The sequence below is a fragment of the Trichosurus vulpecula genome, chromosome 5 (assembly GCF_011100635.1).
Source record: "Trichosurus vulpecula isolate mTriVul1 chromosome 5, mTriVul1.pri, whole genome shotgun sequence".
NCBI classification, from domain to species: Eukaryota; Metazoa; Chordata; class Mammalia; order Diprotodontia; family Phalangeridae; genus Trichosurus; species Trichosurus vulpecula.
In genome coordinates, this window is record NC_050577.1 from 207,046,362 (window position 1) to 207,062,198 (window position 15,837).

Consider the following 15,837-nt stretch of genomic DNA (forward strand, 5'->3'; position numbering starts at 1 on the left):
CTTTGAAAACCCAGATGTTGGTGCCTCGCTCTCTGGTGACTATGCAATTCCTTGATCAGAGAGCTAGAGGCCTATCTGTTGATAACTGTGTGTGTCTGCTCTGTTTATATTGTCTCTGTTTGTAATTTCTGTTTGTATTTGCTCTGAAGTTCAGAGTTCTGGCTTTCCCCCTGAACTAATTGAATGGTATATGTTCTGAAGTTCAGGGTGTTGGCTTTCCCCGCTGAACTAAGTGAATGATATATGTACGTTTGATTAAATTGAAACCCCTTAAAGTTGCTTTCCTTAGAAAGCCTTCCTATGTGCTGGTGGTGTTGGTCTTTTGCCCCCACAGCAACTGCTAGCAACATTGTCATTACACTGTTAGACAGGCTACTTTAGGTATTTCTGGGTTATTATGGATCCAAATTGAAAGAGACATACTTGCAGATGAATCAGTAAATGGGAGCCATTGGGATGCCCAGTGTGGAATGTGTGTTTTCTTAAAACCTAGAGTCCAATAAATCTCTGGCCTTCCTTCTTAGATCATGGGGAAGCCAGGGAAATAACTTACTCTGAATAGTTTCTGGAATCTTCTGGGCTTTCCTTATCATTTCCTTATCCTTATTCCCCTAGAACTTGATTGAATGGACCCTGGATTTTCTTAAGGTTGATTCTTACCCTTGTCCCTCATATATAGGCTCCCGTCTGATCTAAGGCCTCATCTGACCAAGCTGACATTATGATAATAATGTAGTGGTATACATTAGTGTACCACCACAGGAAGGGAGTCTTCTTTCAGGTCTCTGTCTAGCATAATGTGAATAATAATGTCAAGGAGAGTTCAGGCACCCTTGAGGAGGACAACAAAGGTACATCAGACTCCTTCCTAGGTGAAAACAAGTGGTTCCTGACTAATCTCAGCCACAGGACTAGAGAAAAAAGCATTGGCACATTTGACAGCCCCGTACCATTCACTCTTCTATAGCAATGACAAAATCAGGACTAGCTGTAGAGACAGGCATGATGACTTTGTTCTGCTCCCTGTAGTCCACTCCAAGTTGCCAGGTGCCATTTGCCCTCCTCAAAGGTAACACAGGATTATTGTAAAGGGAAGTGGTATAATGAGAGAAGAAATGGCTTTCACCCTTCTGGGGACCTGATATTTTATTACATTAAACACTCCAAAATAGAATGCAGGTAACCCTGAAGGTTTCCATTTGGCCCTACACTAGATGTTGCCAAAAGAGTGCACAGATACTGAGTTCATAATACTACTTTCTTCCATAGATTGCCCTCTTTACCCTGCCCCAAATGATCCAAATGGGGCTGCTTGTGCTGAGTCTTGAAGAGTGACTCAAATTTACAATAGTTGCCTTCCAGGTGTAGGAAATGATGTGAATAAAACACAAAGGAGGGAAAGCCTGAGATGTTTTCATGTGATGGTAACTAGTGTAATTTAACTAGAGAATGAAGTATGTGGAAGATGGTAAGTAGTGGAGGTGAAGTTAGAGAGGCAGTTTGGAGCCAACTCATAGAGAGCCTGAAACCCTCTTTGGCCCTGAGCCTGAAACCAGCCTTAAGAGGGAAACATAGAATTCCCTTGCCCCATAGTCAGTTATCTTAGGTTCCTTCTACACACTAGAAGTTCCTGCTGCTAGATATTAACTTCTCCAAAAGACTTCTCCACAGAATGAGGAAGACTTGACTGTACGACGATGATGATGATGATGATGATCCACATAAATGTTCAACAATTTCCAAAATCTATAGTGTTGCCAGTTCCATGAATACTTCCTTGTTTAATCCATTCCCTAAAAACTGGAATAAGAACAGAGGAATCTGTAGTATTCCCCAGTAAACTAATCCATATAGTATTTAATAACTAAACCCCTACACTGTTTACTAGAAACAAGAGTGTATTGGAAGACAGAATTTATTATTAAAATTCCTTTTGTTCTATTGTCATAATTACTAGAGTGCCAAGGCTCACTGACCTTCCCTGTGTGACATGATGGCAGAATCTGGTTGAGTAATTTGAGGCTTGGGTGATGACATAATAAAAACTACCTATTACTCTGATTATTTGGGGAGTTGGGAGGTATTAAAGTAAGCACTATTATACTCTTTGTTAGGACAAAACCATAATTAGCTGATTCCACACAATCTCCATACGTGGGTTTCTTCCACAGGTTTTGATTCAATTTCAGATACAGAGAAATGTGGCCATCATCCCTACGTCTGTCACACCAAGTCGAATAAAAGAGAACTTCCAGGTAAGTATTGCTGGCTGGTAAATAACTGTGCCAACAATTCTCAAGTCATCAGGTCAAAAGGTGTGAAGGGAATTGTTCTTCTGCAATCTCCTTCAGGATTAGGGAACTAGAGAGAGGAGGATGGAGTGGACAGGCACTAGATTTGTAGTCAGAAGAGCTGGGTTCAAATTCTGACTCTGCTACTTATTACTTGTGTGACTCTGAATAAGTTACTTCACTCCTCCAGGCCTGATCCTTCACCTATAAAAAAGAAGGGTTTCAGCTACAAATGATTTCTCAGTTCCCTTCCAACTCAGTCTGTGATCCTCTGATGAGGTCTTTGTTACATTGTTACAAGAAATTTGGGGTGACCAAGTCCAAGATGTAAGAGAAATAGGAAAAATGGTCTGAGTACTGGGGCAGCGAAGTCAGGTGGGGTTGGTCATGTCTGGGAAGCTGCAGTTGTTCATTAACTAGAGTAAACATTGAGTAGCTCTAACCTAACATGATGAGTTTACCCCTTATTTTGGCAGTTTGTTGGTGTCCTTTTTTTGGTCTGGGCCCTTTGTTTTTGGCACATTCATAATTCCCTCTATCCCTTCCTGCAGAACTCCTTTCAGGCCTACAGTATTAACTTACCCCCTTTTATCCTCCATTCAGAGCTCTCTTTCTTTCTGGGTGGGAGAGCTGTTTAGTAACTAGGTATTAAGGATAGAGACATGTGGTTAAAGTAAGTGTGTGAACAACTGATAAATTTAACAAGGTCAACAGGTTATTAGAGTAAAATAAAAAGGATTTGTTAACCCAAATGAATACTTAATTGATAGATTACACACGAAGTATAGAAATTAGCCTGGCTTAGGTGCCTAGAGAACCAAATTGTCAGAAAGCCCTGGGTTTAGTTCCTTTGACATATAGTGTGTGTGTGTGTGTGTGTGTGTGTGTGTGTGTGTGTGTGTGTGTGGCCATGGGCAAGTCACTTAACTCTAGAGAGCTCTAAGACTATAAACTGCAGAACAGTTAGCTGCCCAGCATGGGTAGAAGAACTCCTTGTCTAGGAGTTCCCTAAATCAATGGAAGCATAGGTCTAGATATCTTCCCTTCCCCATCCCTACATCCCCAAAATGGGAGAGAGACTTTAGAGGGGCAGCAGCTTGTTTTGTCCCCAGGCTACTAACTCACCCAAGGAAGGCAGATGAACTGGTGCCAACAACTTCTAGGTGCCAACCCCACCTCTTAGGCGAAATCAAAGCTAGTGAAAAGACCATATGATAAGATTTATAAAGTGCTTATCACTGTGCCTGGCATGTAGGAGGTGTTATATACATGCTTATTTCCTTCCCTGTTTCTCCTCTTTAAGAGAAAGGTATAAGGAGGCAGTCAGGTGGCACAGTGGATAGAGCAACAGGCCTGGAGTCAGAAGACTCATCTTCCTGCATTCAAATGTGGACTCAGACACTTAATATCTGTGTCCCTCGGCAAGTCACTTAGCCCAGCTTGCCTCAGTTTCCTCATCTGTAAAATGAGCTGGAGAAGAAAATGGCAAATCACTCCAGTATCTTTGCCAAGAAAACCCCAAATAGAATCATGAAGAATTGGAAATGTCTGAACAATAACAAAAAGAAGAAATTGAGGTTTATGAATATTTTGCTTCCAAAGAAGTATATAAAGTTTAACAAGGTAGTATCAACATTGACCTGTTTACCATTTTCTTTTCTTCTGGGCCTTGAAAAATTTGTTATTGATGCTTTTTTTCTCTCATATCTATCACTTTCCACTAATCTACCACCATCATTCCTCTTCTCCCAACTCAGAGAACATTATGGGGATTTATACGGTAACATGATCATTGTAAAATATTCCAGCTTTTAGAGTAGTTATGATAATCTGTAAGGACTTCAATAGGCAGAATGCAAGCTGGGAGCTTTGTGACACTGGCTGAGACTCCAAATCCTGGAGACAGAATTTCTCAGTCTACATTTTGTAGTCTTTTAATTGCATTCTTGATATCTTCAGATTTTAATGGGAAATTGTATCCAAATACTGGGGATAAAAATATATCCAAGGATTCATCGATGAATACTGCTGTCAATTGTAATTGTCAATACACAGAGACATTTCAATAACTGCTTTATTATATGCTCAGAGCAGAGTCTCAGGCTACACAAAAACCAATTTAGAAATGAGTAACATTTCTCTAAGTCTTACATAGGACAAATCATGATGGATATATTATAAATTTATAGAGGGAAGGTAAAAATTTATACATCAAAGAATGGCTAGCAAAAGGGGAAGATAGACATCAGGTAAGTTAACAAACTGAGCAGCAAATACTGGAGCTAAAGCTAAGGTCTCAAGCTGGAATTTTGAAAACAAAGCAAGAACTGACCAGATAATGTCAGGGCTGTAATTGATATTTGAACTTAATTAAGTAGGTATAATAAAGCTCAGCCAGAAATTCTTCTATCAGTAACCTGAGCCAAAGTTTCACATGTCAGCTAAATTCTGCAGGCTGCAGCCTGTTCTGTGATTGACTGTCTCAGGCAAAATAACGGCTATGTTAAAATTCTCTTAGGACGGTAGCAGCTTTGGGGAAACTGCTTCCTCTTCCTACTAGTGATGGATGTTTGGATATCAGCCACCAATGTGACATCTGTTGTGAAAGGCAAAAACTCAAGCCAATTCTTCTTAGCAGTGGAACGTTCTTCTGTCTTGTATGAAATAGAATGTTAGGTTGGGTCAGGTCAGAACTCATCATTCTTGTACCAAAGTTGTCACAAACTGCTACAATTAGAAATAGTTGTTTTTCATAAAAAGCTTAGAAGGCAATAGAAAAGGATCAAAGTAAGCTTCTAAGTATTCAGATATGTAATATTTTGGAGTTGGTTCTGAGAGGAGTCATCAGATCAGGGATGGACTAGATTCCTGGATTATTTTGCTTTTAACTGCTATCATTAGTTTGTATTCATTGCAGTCTAGCCTCATAAACATTTGTAACTAGTTTTCCATTTCCTGGCTTTAAATCCTCTCTTAGCAATATGTAGTGTAGTGAAAAAGCCCCAGATTTGGAGTCAAAAGACTTGAGTTCGAGTTTTAGCTCTGATGCTTACTACCTTACTTACCTTTGGTAACTCAGTCTGTCTATGCCTCACCTCATTTTCAAAATGAGGGGCTAGACCATGTGATGGTGGTGATTTTGGTGATGATAACTGCTTTAATGCTTTAAGTTTTACAAAATCCTTTACATCCATGATCTCACTGGATCTTCCTAAGAAGCCTTTGAGGAATATAGTGTCGTTTGTTTGAAGAGGACCATTTAACATCAAGGGTGATGTCCTACCCTAAGTGTGAATTGGATTGAAGTGAGGCAGAGTGGCATGAAGTAATCAGCTTCACTTTCACTTCCAGAGTCATAGAAGTCCAGTGGCAAGACAACTATTAATTTCCCCATTAAATAGATGAAGATACTGAGGCTCAGAGAATGACTTGTCTAAGGTTACACAGCTAATGTTTGAGGCAAGATTCCAACCCAGGCTTCCTATCTTCAAGTCTATCCACTACACAATGCTTCCTCTCCATAGATTATGTCTAAGGTCTTTTTTTAGCAATACATTTTATGATGTTCTATGGTTCCAGGTGTTTGATTTTGAACTCACAAAAGAAGACATGGATGTCCTCCTTAGCCTGAATAAGAATCTTCAGTTGGCTGCATTTCCTTTTTTTTTTTTTTCCTATTTTAAATTTATTTATTTAACATATTTAGTTTTCAGCACTGATTTTCACAAGAGTTTGAATTACAAATTTTCTCCCCATTTCTACTCTCCCCCCCACTCCAAGATGGCATATCTTCTGGTTGCCCTGTTCCCCAGTCAGCCCTCCCTTCTGTCACCCCACTCCCCTCCCATCCCCTTTTCCCTTCCTTTCTTGTAGGGCAAGATAAATTTCTACGCCCCACTTCCTGTGTATCTTATATTCTAGTTGCATGGAAAAACTTTTTTTTTTTAATTTTTGAACACCTGTTTTTAAAACTTTGAGTTCCAAATTCTCTCCCCTCTTCCCTTCCCACCCACCCTCCCTAAGAAGTCAAGCAATTCAACACAGGCCACATGTGTATCATTATGTATAAGCCTTCCACAATACTCATGTTGTGAAAGACTAATTATATTTTGCTCCTTCCCAACCCATCCCCCTTTATTGAATTTTCTCCCTTGGCCCTGTCCCCTCTCCAAAGTGTTTGTTTTTGATTACCTCCACCCCCATCTGCCCTCCCCTCCATCATCCCCCCCTTTTTTTTATCTTCTTCCCTCTTCTTTCCTGTGGGGTAAGACACCCAATTGAGTATATATGGTATTCTGTCCTCAGGCCAAATTTGATGAGAGCAAGATTCACTCATTCCCCCCTCACCTGCCCTCTCCCCTCCTCCCACAGAACTGCTTCCTCTTGCCACCTTTATGTGAGATAATCCACCCCGTTCTATTTCTCCCTATCTCCATCTCTCAATATATTCCTCTATCATCCCTTAATTACATTTTATTTCTTTTAGATATCTTCCCTTCATCTTCTACTCACCCGGTATCTGCTCTCTCTGTCTCTCTCTCTTTACATATATATATACATCCACATACATATATACGTACATACACATTCACTTATATATATATACACACACACATAAACATATAAATATAAATATATATATATATGCATATTCCCTTCAGCTACCCTAATACTGAGGTCTCATGAATCATACTTGTCATCTTTCCATGTAGGAGTGTTAACAAAACAGTTCACCTTTAGTAAGTCCCTTGCAATTTCTTTTCTTGTTCTTTTTCTTGATTACCTTTTCATGCTTCTCTTAATTCTTGTGTTTGAAAGTCAAATTTTCTATTCAGTTCTGGTCTTTTCACTGAGAAAGCTTGAAAGTCCTCTATTTTATTGAAAATCCATATTTTGCCCTGGAGCATGATACTCAGTTTTGCTGGGTAGGTGATTCTTGGTTTTAATCCTAGCTCCATTGACCTCCGGAATATCGTATTCCAAGCCCTTCGATCTCTTAATGTAGAGGCTGCCATATCTGGGGTTATTCTGATTATCTTTCCAAAATACTCAAATTGTTTCTTTCTGGCTGCTTGCAGTATTTTCTCCTTGATCTGGGAGCTCTGGAATTTGGCGACAATATTCCTGGGAGATTTCTTTTTGGGATCTATTTGAGGAGGCAATCAATGGATTCTTTCAATTTCTATTTTGCCCTGCGGCTCTAGAATATCAGGGCAGTTCTCCTTGATAATTTCATGAAAGATGATATCTAGGCTCTTTTTTTGATCATGGCTTTCAGGTAGTCCAATAATTTTTAAATTATCTCTCCTGGATCTATTTTCCAGGTCAGTGGTTTTTCCAATGAGATATTTCACATTGTCTTCCATTTTTTTTCATTCCTTTGGTTCTGTTTTATAATATCTTGATTTCTCATAAAGTCACTAGCTTCCACTTGCTTCAATCTATTTTTTAAAGTAGTATTTTCTTCAGTGGTCTTTTGGACCTCCTTTTCCATTTGGCTAATTCTGCCTTTCAAGGCATTCTTCTTCTCATTGGCTTTTTGGAGCTCTTTTGCCATTTGAGTTAGTCTGTTTTTTAAGGTGTTGTTTTCTTCAGTGTATTTTTCAGTATTTTTTTGGGTCTCCTTTAGCAAGTCATTGATTTGTTTTTCATGGTTTTCTCACATCCTTCTCATTTCTCTTCCCAATTTTTCCTCTACTTCTCTAACTTGCTTTTTCAAATCCTTTTTGAGCTCTTCCATGACCTGGGACCAGTTCATGTTTATCTTGGAGGCTTTTGGTGTAGGCTCTTGCACTTTATTGATTTCTTTAGGCTTTATGTTTCGGTCTTCTTTGTCAGCAAAGAAAGAATCCAAAGTCTGAGACTGAATCTTGGTGCGTTTTCGCTGCCTGGCCATATTCCCAGCCAACTAACTTGACCTTTGAGTTTTTAGTGGGGTATGACTGCTTGTAGACTAGAGAGTTCTATGTTCCACGTTTGCGGGGGAGGTGCCGGCTCTGCCACACCAGCACTGCTCCTTCCCCAACCCCCAACCCGGACTGGGCTTAGAACTTCAGCAGGCTGTGCACTCCTGCTCTGATCCGCCACTTAATTCCTCCCACCAGGTGGGCCTGGGGCCGGAAGCAACAAAAGCCTTGGCTGCCCCACCTCTGCTGCCCCCGGGGCTGGAAGCCGAACCTCGAACTCTTTCCACTCCCGCAGCTTTTCCCACTAACCTTCTCTATTGTCTTTGGTGTTTGTGATTTGAGAAGTCTGGTAACTGCTGCAGCTCACTGATTCAGGGTGCTAGGGCATGCTCTGCCCGGTTGCTGGTCTGGTTAGTCCACGCTGCTCAGGCTGGGCTCTGCTCCACTCCGTTCCCAGCTCTCAGCTCCCACCTCCCAGCTCCATGTGGGATAGACCTCACCCAGAGACCATCCAGGCTGTCCTGGGCTGGAGCCCTGCTTCTCTCTGCTGTTTTGTGGGTTCTGCCATTCTAGAATTGGTTCAGAGCCATTTTTTATAGGTATTTGGAGGGACTTGGTTCGGAGCTCACACTAGTCCCTGCTTACCAGCTGCTATCTTGGCTCCACCCTGCAATCTAATTTTTAAGGTAGTATTTTCTTTAGTGGTCCATTGGACCTCCTTTTCCATTTGGCTAATTCTGCCTTTCAAGGCATTCTTCTCCTCATTGGCTTTTTGGAGCTCTTTTGCCATTTGAGTTAGTCTATTTTTTAAGGTGTTGTTTTCTTCAGTGTATTTTTCAGTATTGTTTTGGGTCTCCTTTAGCAAGTCATTGACTTGTTTTTCATGGTTTTCTCGCATCCTTCTCATTTCTCTTCCCAATTTTTCCTCTACTTCTCTAACTTGCTTTTCCAAATCCTTTTTGAGCTCTTCCATGGCCTGGGACTAGTTCATGTTTTTCTTGGAGGCTTTTGTTGTAGACTCTTGTACCTTATTGACTTCTTTAGGCTGTATGTTTTGGTCTTCTTTGTCACCAAAGAGCGAATCCAAAGTCTGAGACTGAATCTTGGTGTGCTTTCGCTGCCTGGCCATATTCCCAACCAACTAACTTGACCCTTGAGTTTTTTGTTGGGGTATGACTGCTTGTAAACTAAAGAGTTCTATGTTCCATGTTTGGGGGGGATGTGCCAGCTCTGCCACACCAGCACTCCTCCTTCCCCAAGAACCCCGAACCTGGACTGGGCTTAGATCTTCAGCAGGCTGTGCACTCCTGCTCTGATCCACCACTTAATTCCTCCCACCAGGTGGGCCTGGGGCCGGAAGCAACTGCAGCTGTAGTTGCTCCACCTCCCCTGTCCCAGGGGAAGTGGCTGAACCTCGAACTCCTTCCACTCCCACAGCTTTTCCCACTAACCTTCTCTATTGTCTTTGGTGTTTGTGTGTTGAGAAGTCTGGTAACTGCTATAGCTCACTGATTCAGTGCACTAGGGCCTGCTCCACCTGGGTCCTTGTCTGGTTGGTCTGTGCCGCTCACGCTGGGCTCTGCTCCGCTCCCAGCTCCTAGCTCCCAGCTCCCACCTCCGTGTGGGATAGACCTCACCCAGAGACCATCCAGGCTGTTCTGGGATGGAGCCCTGCTTCCTTCTGCTGTTTTGTGGGTTCTGAAGTTCTAGAATTGGTGCAGAGCCATTTTTTATAGGTTTTTGGAGGGAGTTCACGCTAGTCCCTGCTTTCCAGCTGCCATCTTGGCTCCGCCCCCCTGCACTGTTGCATTTTAACCAACAAGGGACAATTTTCTTCTGATCTTCCTAAATGTCTGAACTTTTTGTTATCCTCCCCTGTAATATCTGCCTCTCTCTTGCCTCCTAGTCATTGCAAAAGGTGTCCAGATGCCTAGAATGCTTTCCCTCCTTTCCTCAGCATCTTAGACTTCCTATATCCCTTCCAGGTTCAGTTCAGTCGCAACACCCTTCAAAAAACCTTTCCAAATTCCCTTCAGGTGTTAATACCCCCTTCCTCAAATGTCTGTATTGGTGTATACTGTGCATGTTTTATCACTCTAGTTGAGTTGTGAGAGTGGAGAGTGCTGTATTTTTCCATGGGGGCAGAAATTCTCTCTCTTTTGTCTTCATAACCTCTCACACAGTGTCTGGCACCTAGTCAACCCTTAGTGAATAATTATTCATTGATTTACCAGAAACTCTCCTGCCTATTTTCTAAACATGCAGCTCAGAAATGTATAAACATTTACTTTGCCAGGGTAGATGTGGCATGAAGTGGGGTTAAACACGTGTTTATAGCTGTTAAAAAGCCGTGAATTCTTGTCCATTTGAAAAGTTAAGTGTTTGAGAGCAAGTCCAAAGCAATATTCCTTCAGGTTATCCTTTGAGATTTTGGAACTGTCTTGGAGGGTGGTGGTGGTGGGGATAGCATCAACAGGCTTTTCTGATAATCCATAATATCTATTCTGGGGGAAAAATGTCACAGCAGAGACAGTTACTAGTTCCATTCAGAGTCAAGAAACATGGGATACACCCCAACCCAATCCTGAGGTAGGATTCAGCAATCATGCTTTAGTGGTGGATGGCCTTGACAGATCAGTCAGCATCAGACAGAAAGGTAGGTATGTACCACTCTCCCTCCTGGTCAAGGTGGTCCTGCCTACTTATCTTTTCTCAATGGTAAAATCAAGGCAGGTAACTATGTTAGGGTTGGAACAATTGACTACATTTGGTCCAGAACTTGAGGACTAAGGTAGAAACTTAATTTACATCAGGAACAGATTGAGAGACCAAGAACAAAAATCTGGGTCAACTGTGTGCACAGATTTAGTAGGTGTTGGAGAAGTAACTCACCTGTAAATTTACTTAGTTTGATTTAAAAGAGTCCAGGGAAGAGTCACTGATAAAAGTCAGAGCTGATCACAAAATGATTGATTGTATTTCTTGTTTTCTGGATATTCTCCATGTTACCCAGTTTAGGCACATCACATACTTGTTTGGGACACAGAGGATTTCTTTCAGGAAGAATCTCTGATTTCATCAGCATGGACAATTCTTGGCATGGAAACTTCCTGTACCAAAGAAAAAAATTAATAACATTTTTTGTTCTTATATAGCCTATATTTTTCAGTATTTCCATCCCCACTTTCCACCAAAGAGTTATCTCGTAACAAAAATGTATAAAAGAGAAAACAGTTTAGCAGAGGCAACGTATAGAAAAAGTCTGATATTTGCAGTGTTCCATATCTTTAGCCCCACTTCTGCAAAGAAAAGAGGAAACTATCTTGTCATAACTCTTCTTTGGGACCAAGTGTGGTCATTATAATTTTGTTTAGCTTCAGGTATTCTTGTTTTTCCATTTATACCCTTGTATATAATAAATAAATAAATAAATAAATATACCCTTGTATATAAATAAATTTATACCCTTGTCAACGAGCATCTACTGTGTTTCCAGTTTATTGCTATTACAAAAAGTGCCGCTATACCTATTTTGGCATATATAAAGCCTTTCTTTTTGTGATTGACTCCTTTGAGAGGCGGTGGTATATGCATAGCAATGGGAATTGATGACAAGTATCTGGTTTTTTAAAAAATCATTCCAAATTGCTTTACAGAAGGGTTGGACCAATTTGTAGCCCTAAATACTATGCATTAGTATAACCCTTTTACCGCCACCCCCACAACATCGATTCTTCCAATTTTTTGTCATCTGTGCCAGTTTGCTAGCTGTGCGGGTGAAACCTCAGAGTTTTCATTTTGCTTATTATTCATGATTTGGATTGTTCTTTCATATCATAGTTTGCAATTCTTCTCTTTGGAAATATTCTTTCCCCATTTACACAGCAGGCATTGGCTTTTGTCTTTGGTTATCTAAGTATCTTGGATATCAAGTCCTTGTCAGAAATAGTTGCAAAGTTTTTTCCTAGTCACTTCCGTTCTTATCCTAATTGCCTTAATTTTGTTAATCTAAAAATTTTTGATTTTCATGCAATAAAAGTTATCTGTGATCTCCTGTATCCATGGTTGGGGAGCCTGGGACCTGCTTATTTGACTTAATAAAGAAATGAATATTGAAGAATTGCCTGAAGAGGTTGAGTAATTTGGCCTGAGTCACTTGTCTAGTAGTGTCTGAGGCAGCACTTGCATGTCTTCTTCACTCCAAACTGGTACTTTACCTGCCATATGCCATGCTGCCTTCTTAGCCTTTTTGTAAGCTTTTTGTACTGTAAAAACTTTTTAAAGAGCTTTCTAGTGGTGAAATTATTAATATTTATATTTAACTGTTGGGAACCTACCCCCCATAAGATTTTATCATCACAGAAGTAGTTTCACAAAGCAATCGGTAATAAATTATAATGACGCTCCACTGCGGCATTATTCAGCTCATTGCCAATTTTATAGCAGTGTTTATCTGGAACTAGCTCTCCCAGCAGCATCAATGTTGTGGTCTTGAAGAACCAATGAATGACAACAGTGAAAATAACAACAAACCTTTCTTAGGTCAAGAGTGTTTATCCATAACCCAGAAAGGTGTGCCAAGGGGTGCTTTGTAACCATCTATATCATGCTTTGCAAACTGTCACATGGAATTAGGATCTTAATAAATGTTTTTCATGTAATGATTAGGATTGATTAAAATGCTTTAAGAGGCAGTGTGGTGTAGTGGATAGAGAGAAGATGTGAAAGCCAGGAAAACCTGGCTGGCTCTGACAAATACCAGTTGTGTGACCTGGGGCAAGTCATCTTGGAGGGGCTGAGGCAGCGAAGAGGGTAAGGTGAGAGGCAAACTAGGGCCTGCTGACCAAAACTGGCCTCCTATTTATTTTTGCTTGGCCTGAATTAATAAAGTTTTTTACATTATCAAACTGCTTTATAAAATAGGCAGGGGAGCTCTACTCTAAGCAGCTTTTTAAGACTCTAAATTACAGAGGAGGTGCTGGGTAGAGAGGGTTTCCTCACCTGGAGGTTCCCTATATCAGTGAAATCCCTAGTCCTCTCCTTTGGGACCTCCTCACTACTTCCTGCTACACCGGCAATATTAACTCCTGTGCAAGCCACTAAGTGGGGTTAAGATTAACTTAATGCCAACAAGAAGAAACAATATATGTTACTCAGTTCAAATGTTTATTTGTTAAATTTATACGAGGATCTTTTTTTCTCTCTCTTTTATAGTGCTAAAAATCAAAGACTTTCCTTTCCATATCGAATACGAGGATGATCTGGACTGGCCTTCATGCTCTGCCCTTCCCTTCTTAGTACAAAGACATCACTCTTAACCTCTAGAAAACTTTCTCTACTACCCCAGCCCTAGAAAGTGTTTTGTGGTTAATAAAAATGTATATAAGAGCAACTTTGATGGAGAAACATAATGATTTGGAGGGTGGCCAGAATTTCCATTTTTTGCAAAGTCTCCAGTACTGTCTAAGACACTGAAGACAGGGTATTGAAGGACTTTAGAATACTGACCTACAAATTGCTAATGTCAGCCTGTGTGCTATGGTGCCTAAATTTACCTTATCCAATTATTCACTGGAGAAATGCATGACTCTTAATAAAGTAATGGTGAGTGAAATAATGAGGGTGCAATTTTATTATAGTGGTTTAGTGCCATATTTATCAGACTTTGATGTATGTATGTGTTACAAGGGTTATTTACTGGGGAATTTTTCAGCTAAGAGGGAATGTTTTTTCCAGCCGGATAACTATGGCAGGTTTTATTTTGCCTGGAAGGAAGTGTTGAGGTCTAGGGGTATCAGGACCCCAAAATTCAAGGGCAAGTGATACAGGTCCTGCCTCAAATGAATTCAACTGAAGCCTTCTTTCAGCCAAGGACAAAGTTTATTAGAACACGGTTGGGGTGGGCGAGATTTTAAGAATTGCACTATTGTGACACTTGTATTGACAAGCAGGCCAGACTGAATCTGAGCTTTGGCCAGACTCTTGAGGTGTATGAACACTTTAATGGAGGCAAGATGGATCTTATATACAGATGTGATCTAAGAGTGGCCAAGTAGTCTGGGGTGCCTGGGAGGTAATAGAGCAGGCCTGGGGAAGGGCTAGGTGTCCCAGGTGAATGCCAGAGAGGGGCCATGTGGAAGGGGTACTAGATGGAATTGAAGAGTGGTGGTCTAGGGTGGGAGCCAGGTGCAGACAATGAGGGCCACAAGGAAAGGGCAGGTAAAAGGATTATACTGAAATGAGCCTCAAGTGAATGCCAGGGCCATGTGGGAGAGTTCAGGGGAAGCTGGGGGTGGGGGAAGAAGGGATTTCCTGGGGCTCTTATCCCATCAGAAGTAAATCCATTAGTTGACATGGTGGTAATTCTGAGTCACTGGATGAAAATGAGGGAGAGTCTTTATTTAGCCACTGTGTCCTATTAGCCAATCTTACAGGTATGAGGTGGAACCTCAGAGTTGTTTTAATTTGCATAAAATACTTTCTTTTTAAATAATTTTGTGGAAAGTACAAAATACCTGGGAGTTTAGCTACCAAGACATACAGAACTATGTGAATATAACTACAAAACACTCTTTATGAAAATCAAGTAGACCTAAGAAATTGGAGAAATATTAATTGTTCAGGTAGTCTGAATCAATATAATAAAAATGATAATTTATGTATCCAATGCCATACCAATCAAACAACCCAAGTATTATTTTTTAAATTAAATTAAGATATTTAAATTTTTAGTTTGCAACACTCAGTTCTGCATGTTTTTGAGCTCCAGATTTTCTTCCCCTCCCTCCTGTCTGCCCTTCCCCACAAGACAGCATGGAATCCAATATATCTTCTACATATGCCTTCACATTAAACTTATTTTCATGATAGTCAAGTTGTAAAGAAGAATTATGACCAATGGAATGAATCATGAGAAAGAAGAAACAATACCCAAGTATTACTTTAAAGAGCTAGAAAAAATAACAATGAAATTCATCTAGAGCAGGGGTTTGTAACCTTTGTTGGCATCACGAACCCCTTTGGTAATACCTGTGAACTTTTTCTCAAAATAATGTTTTTAAATGAATAAAATAGAACACATAGGATTACAAAAGAAATGAATTATATTCAAATAAATATGTAATTTTTCCCATCCAAGTTCATAGACTCATTGAAAACTAAAGACATCTTGGGGTCCATGTATTGAGGTTTAGACCTCCTAATCTGAAGTAACAAAGGTCAAGAATCTCAAAAGGGGAGGAAGGAAATGAGCCTAGCAGTAGCCCATCTCAAACTCTAGGAACAATTTCAAACTAACAGCCATATGGGAAATGCTCCAAATCACTAATAATTAGAGAACTGCAAATTAAAGTACCTTTGAAATTCCATCTGTTGAAATTCTACATATTAGAATGACAAAGATAACAAAAAAGTAAACTAATAAATGTTGAAGGGGATGCCTTAGCAGGCCTGAGCCTGAATCTTAAAATTACAAGCATATGCCTACAATTAGTCATATAATTAAGCATACCACCCAAGGGGCAGGTAGGTGGTCCAGTGGATAGAGTCATTTCACTGCCATTTCACCTCTATCTCAACTCTCTGGACAACTCCATCAAGGTCCTTTCTCCTGGCAAACCAGGACATGGTTTGGAGCTCTG

At 40.4% G+C, this 15,837-nt stretch overlaps 1 protein-coding gene across 1 annotated transcript in view; it reads left to right on the plus strand.

Annotated features, from left to right (window-relative positions):
- The window catches only part of LOC118851175 (1,5-anhydro-D-fructose reductase-like), a 42,545-nt gene extending 29,019 nt beyond the window's left edge, over positions 1 to 13,526 (plus strand). Inside the window, exons 4-6 of the mRNA XM_036760694.1 lie at positions 2,172 to 2,255; positions 5,871 to 5,950; positions 13,407 to 13,526. Of these exons, the coding sequence (XP_036616589.1) occupies positions 2,172 to 2,255; positions 5,871 to 5,950; positions 13,407 to 13,515 (273 nt within the window). The 3' untranslated portion in view covers positions 13,516 to 13,526. The remainder of the gene's footprint in view (positions 1 to 2,171; positions 2,256 to 5,870; positions 5,951 to 13,406) is intronic.
- Positions 13,527 to 15,837: the final 2,311 nt, after the last annotated feature.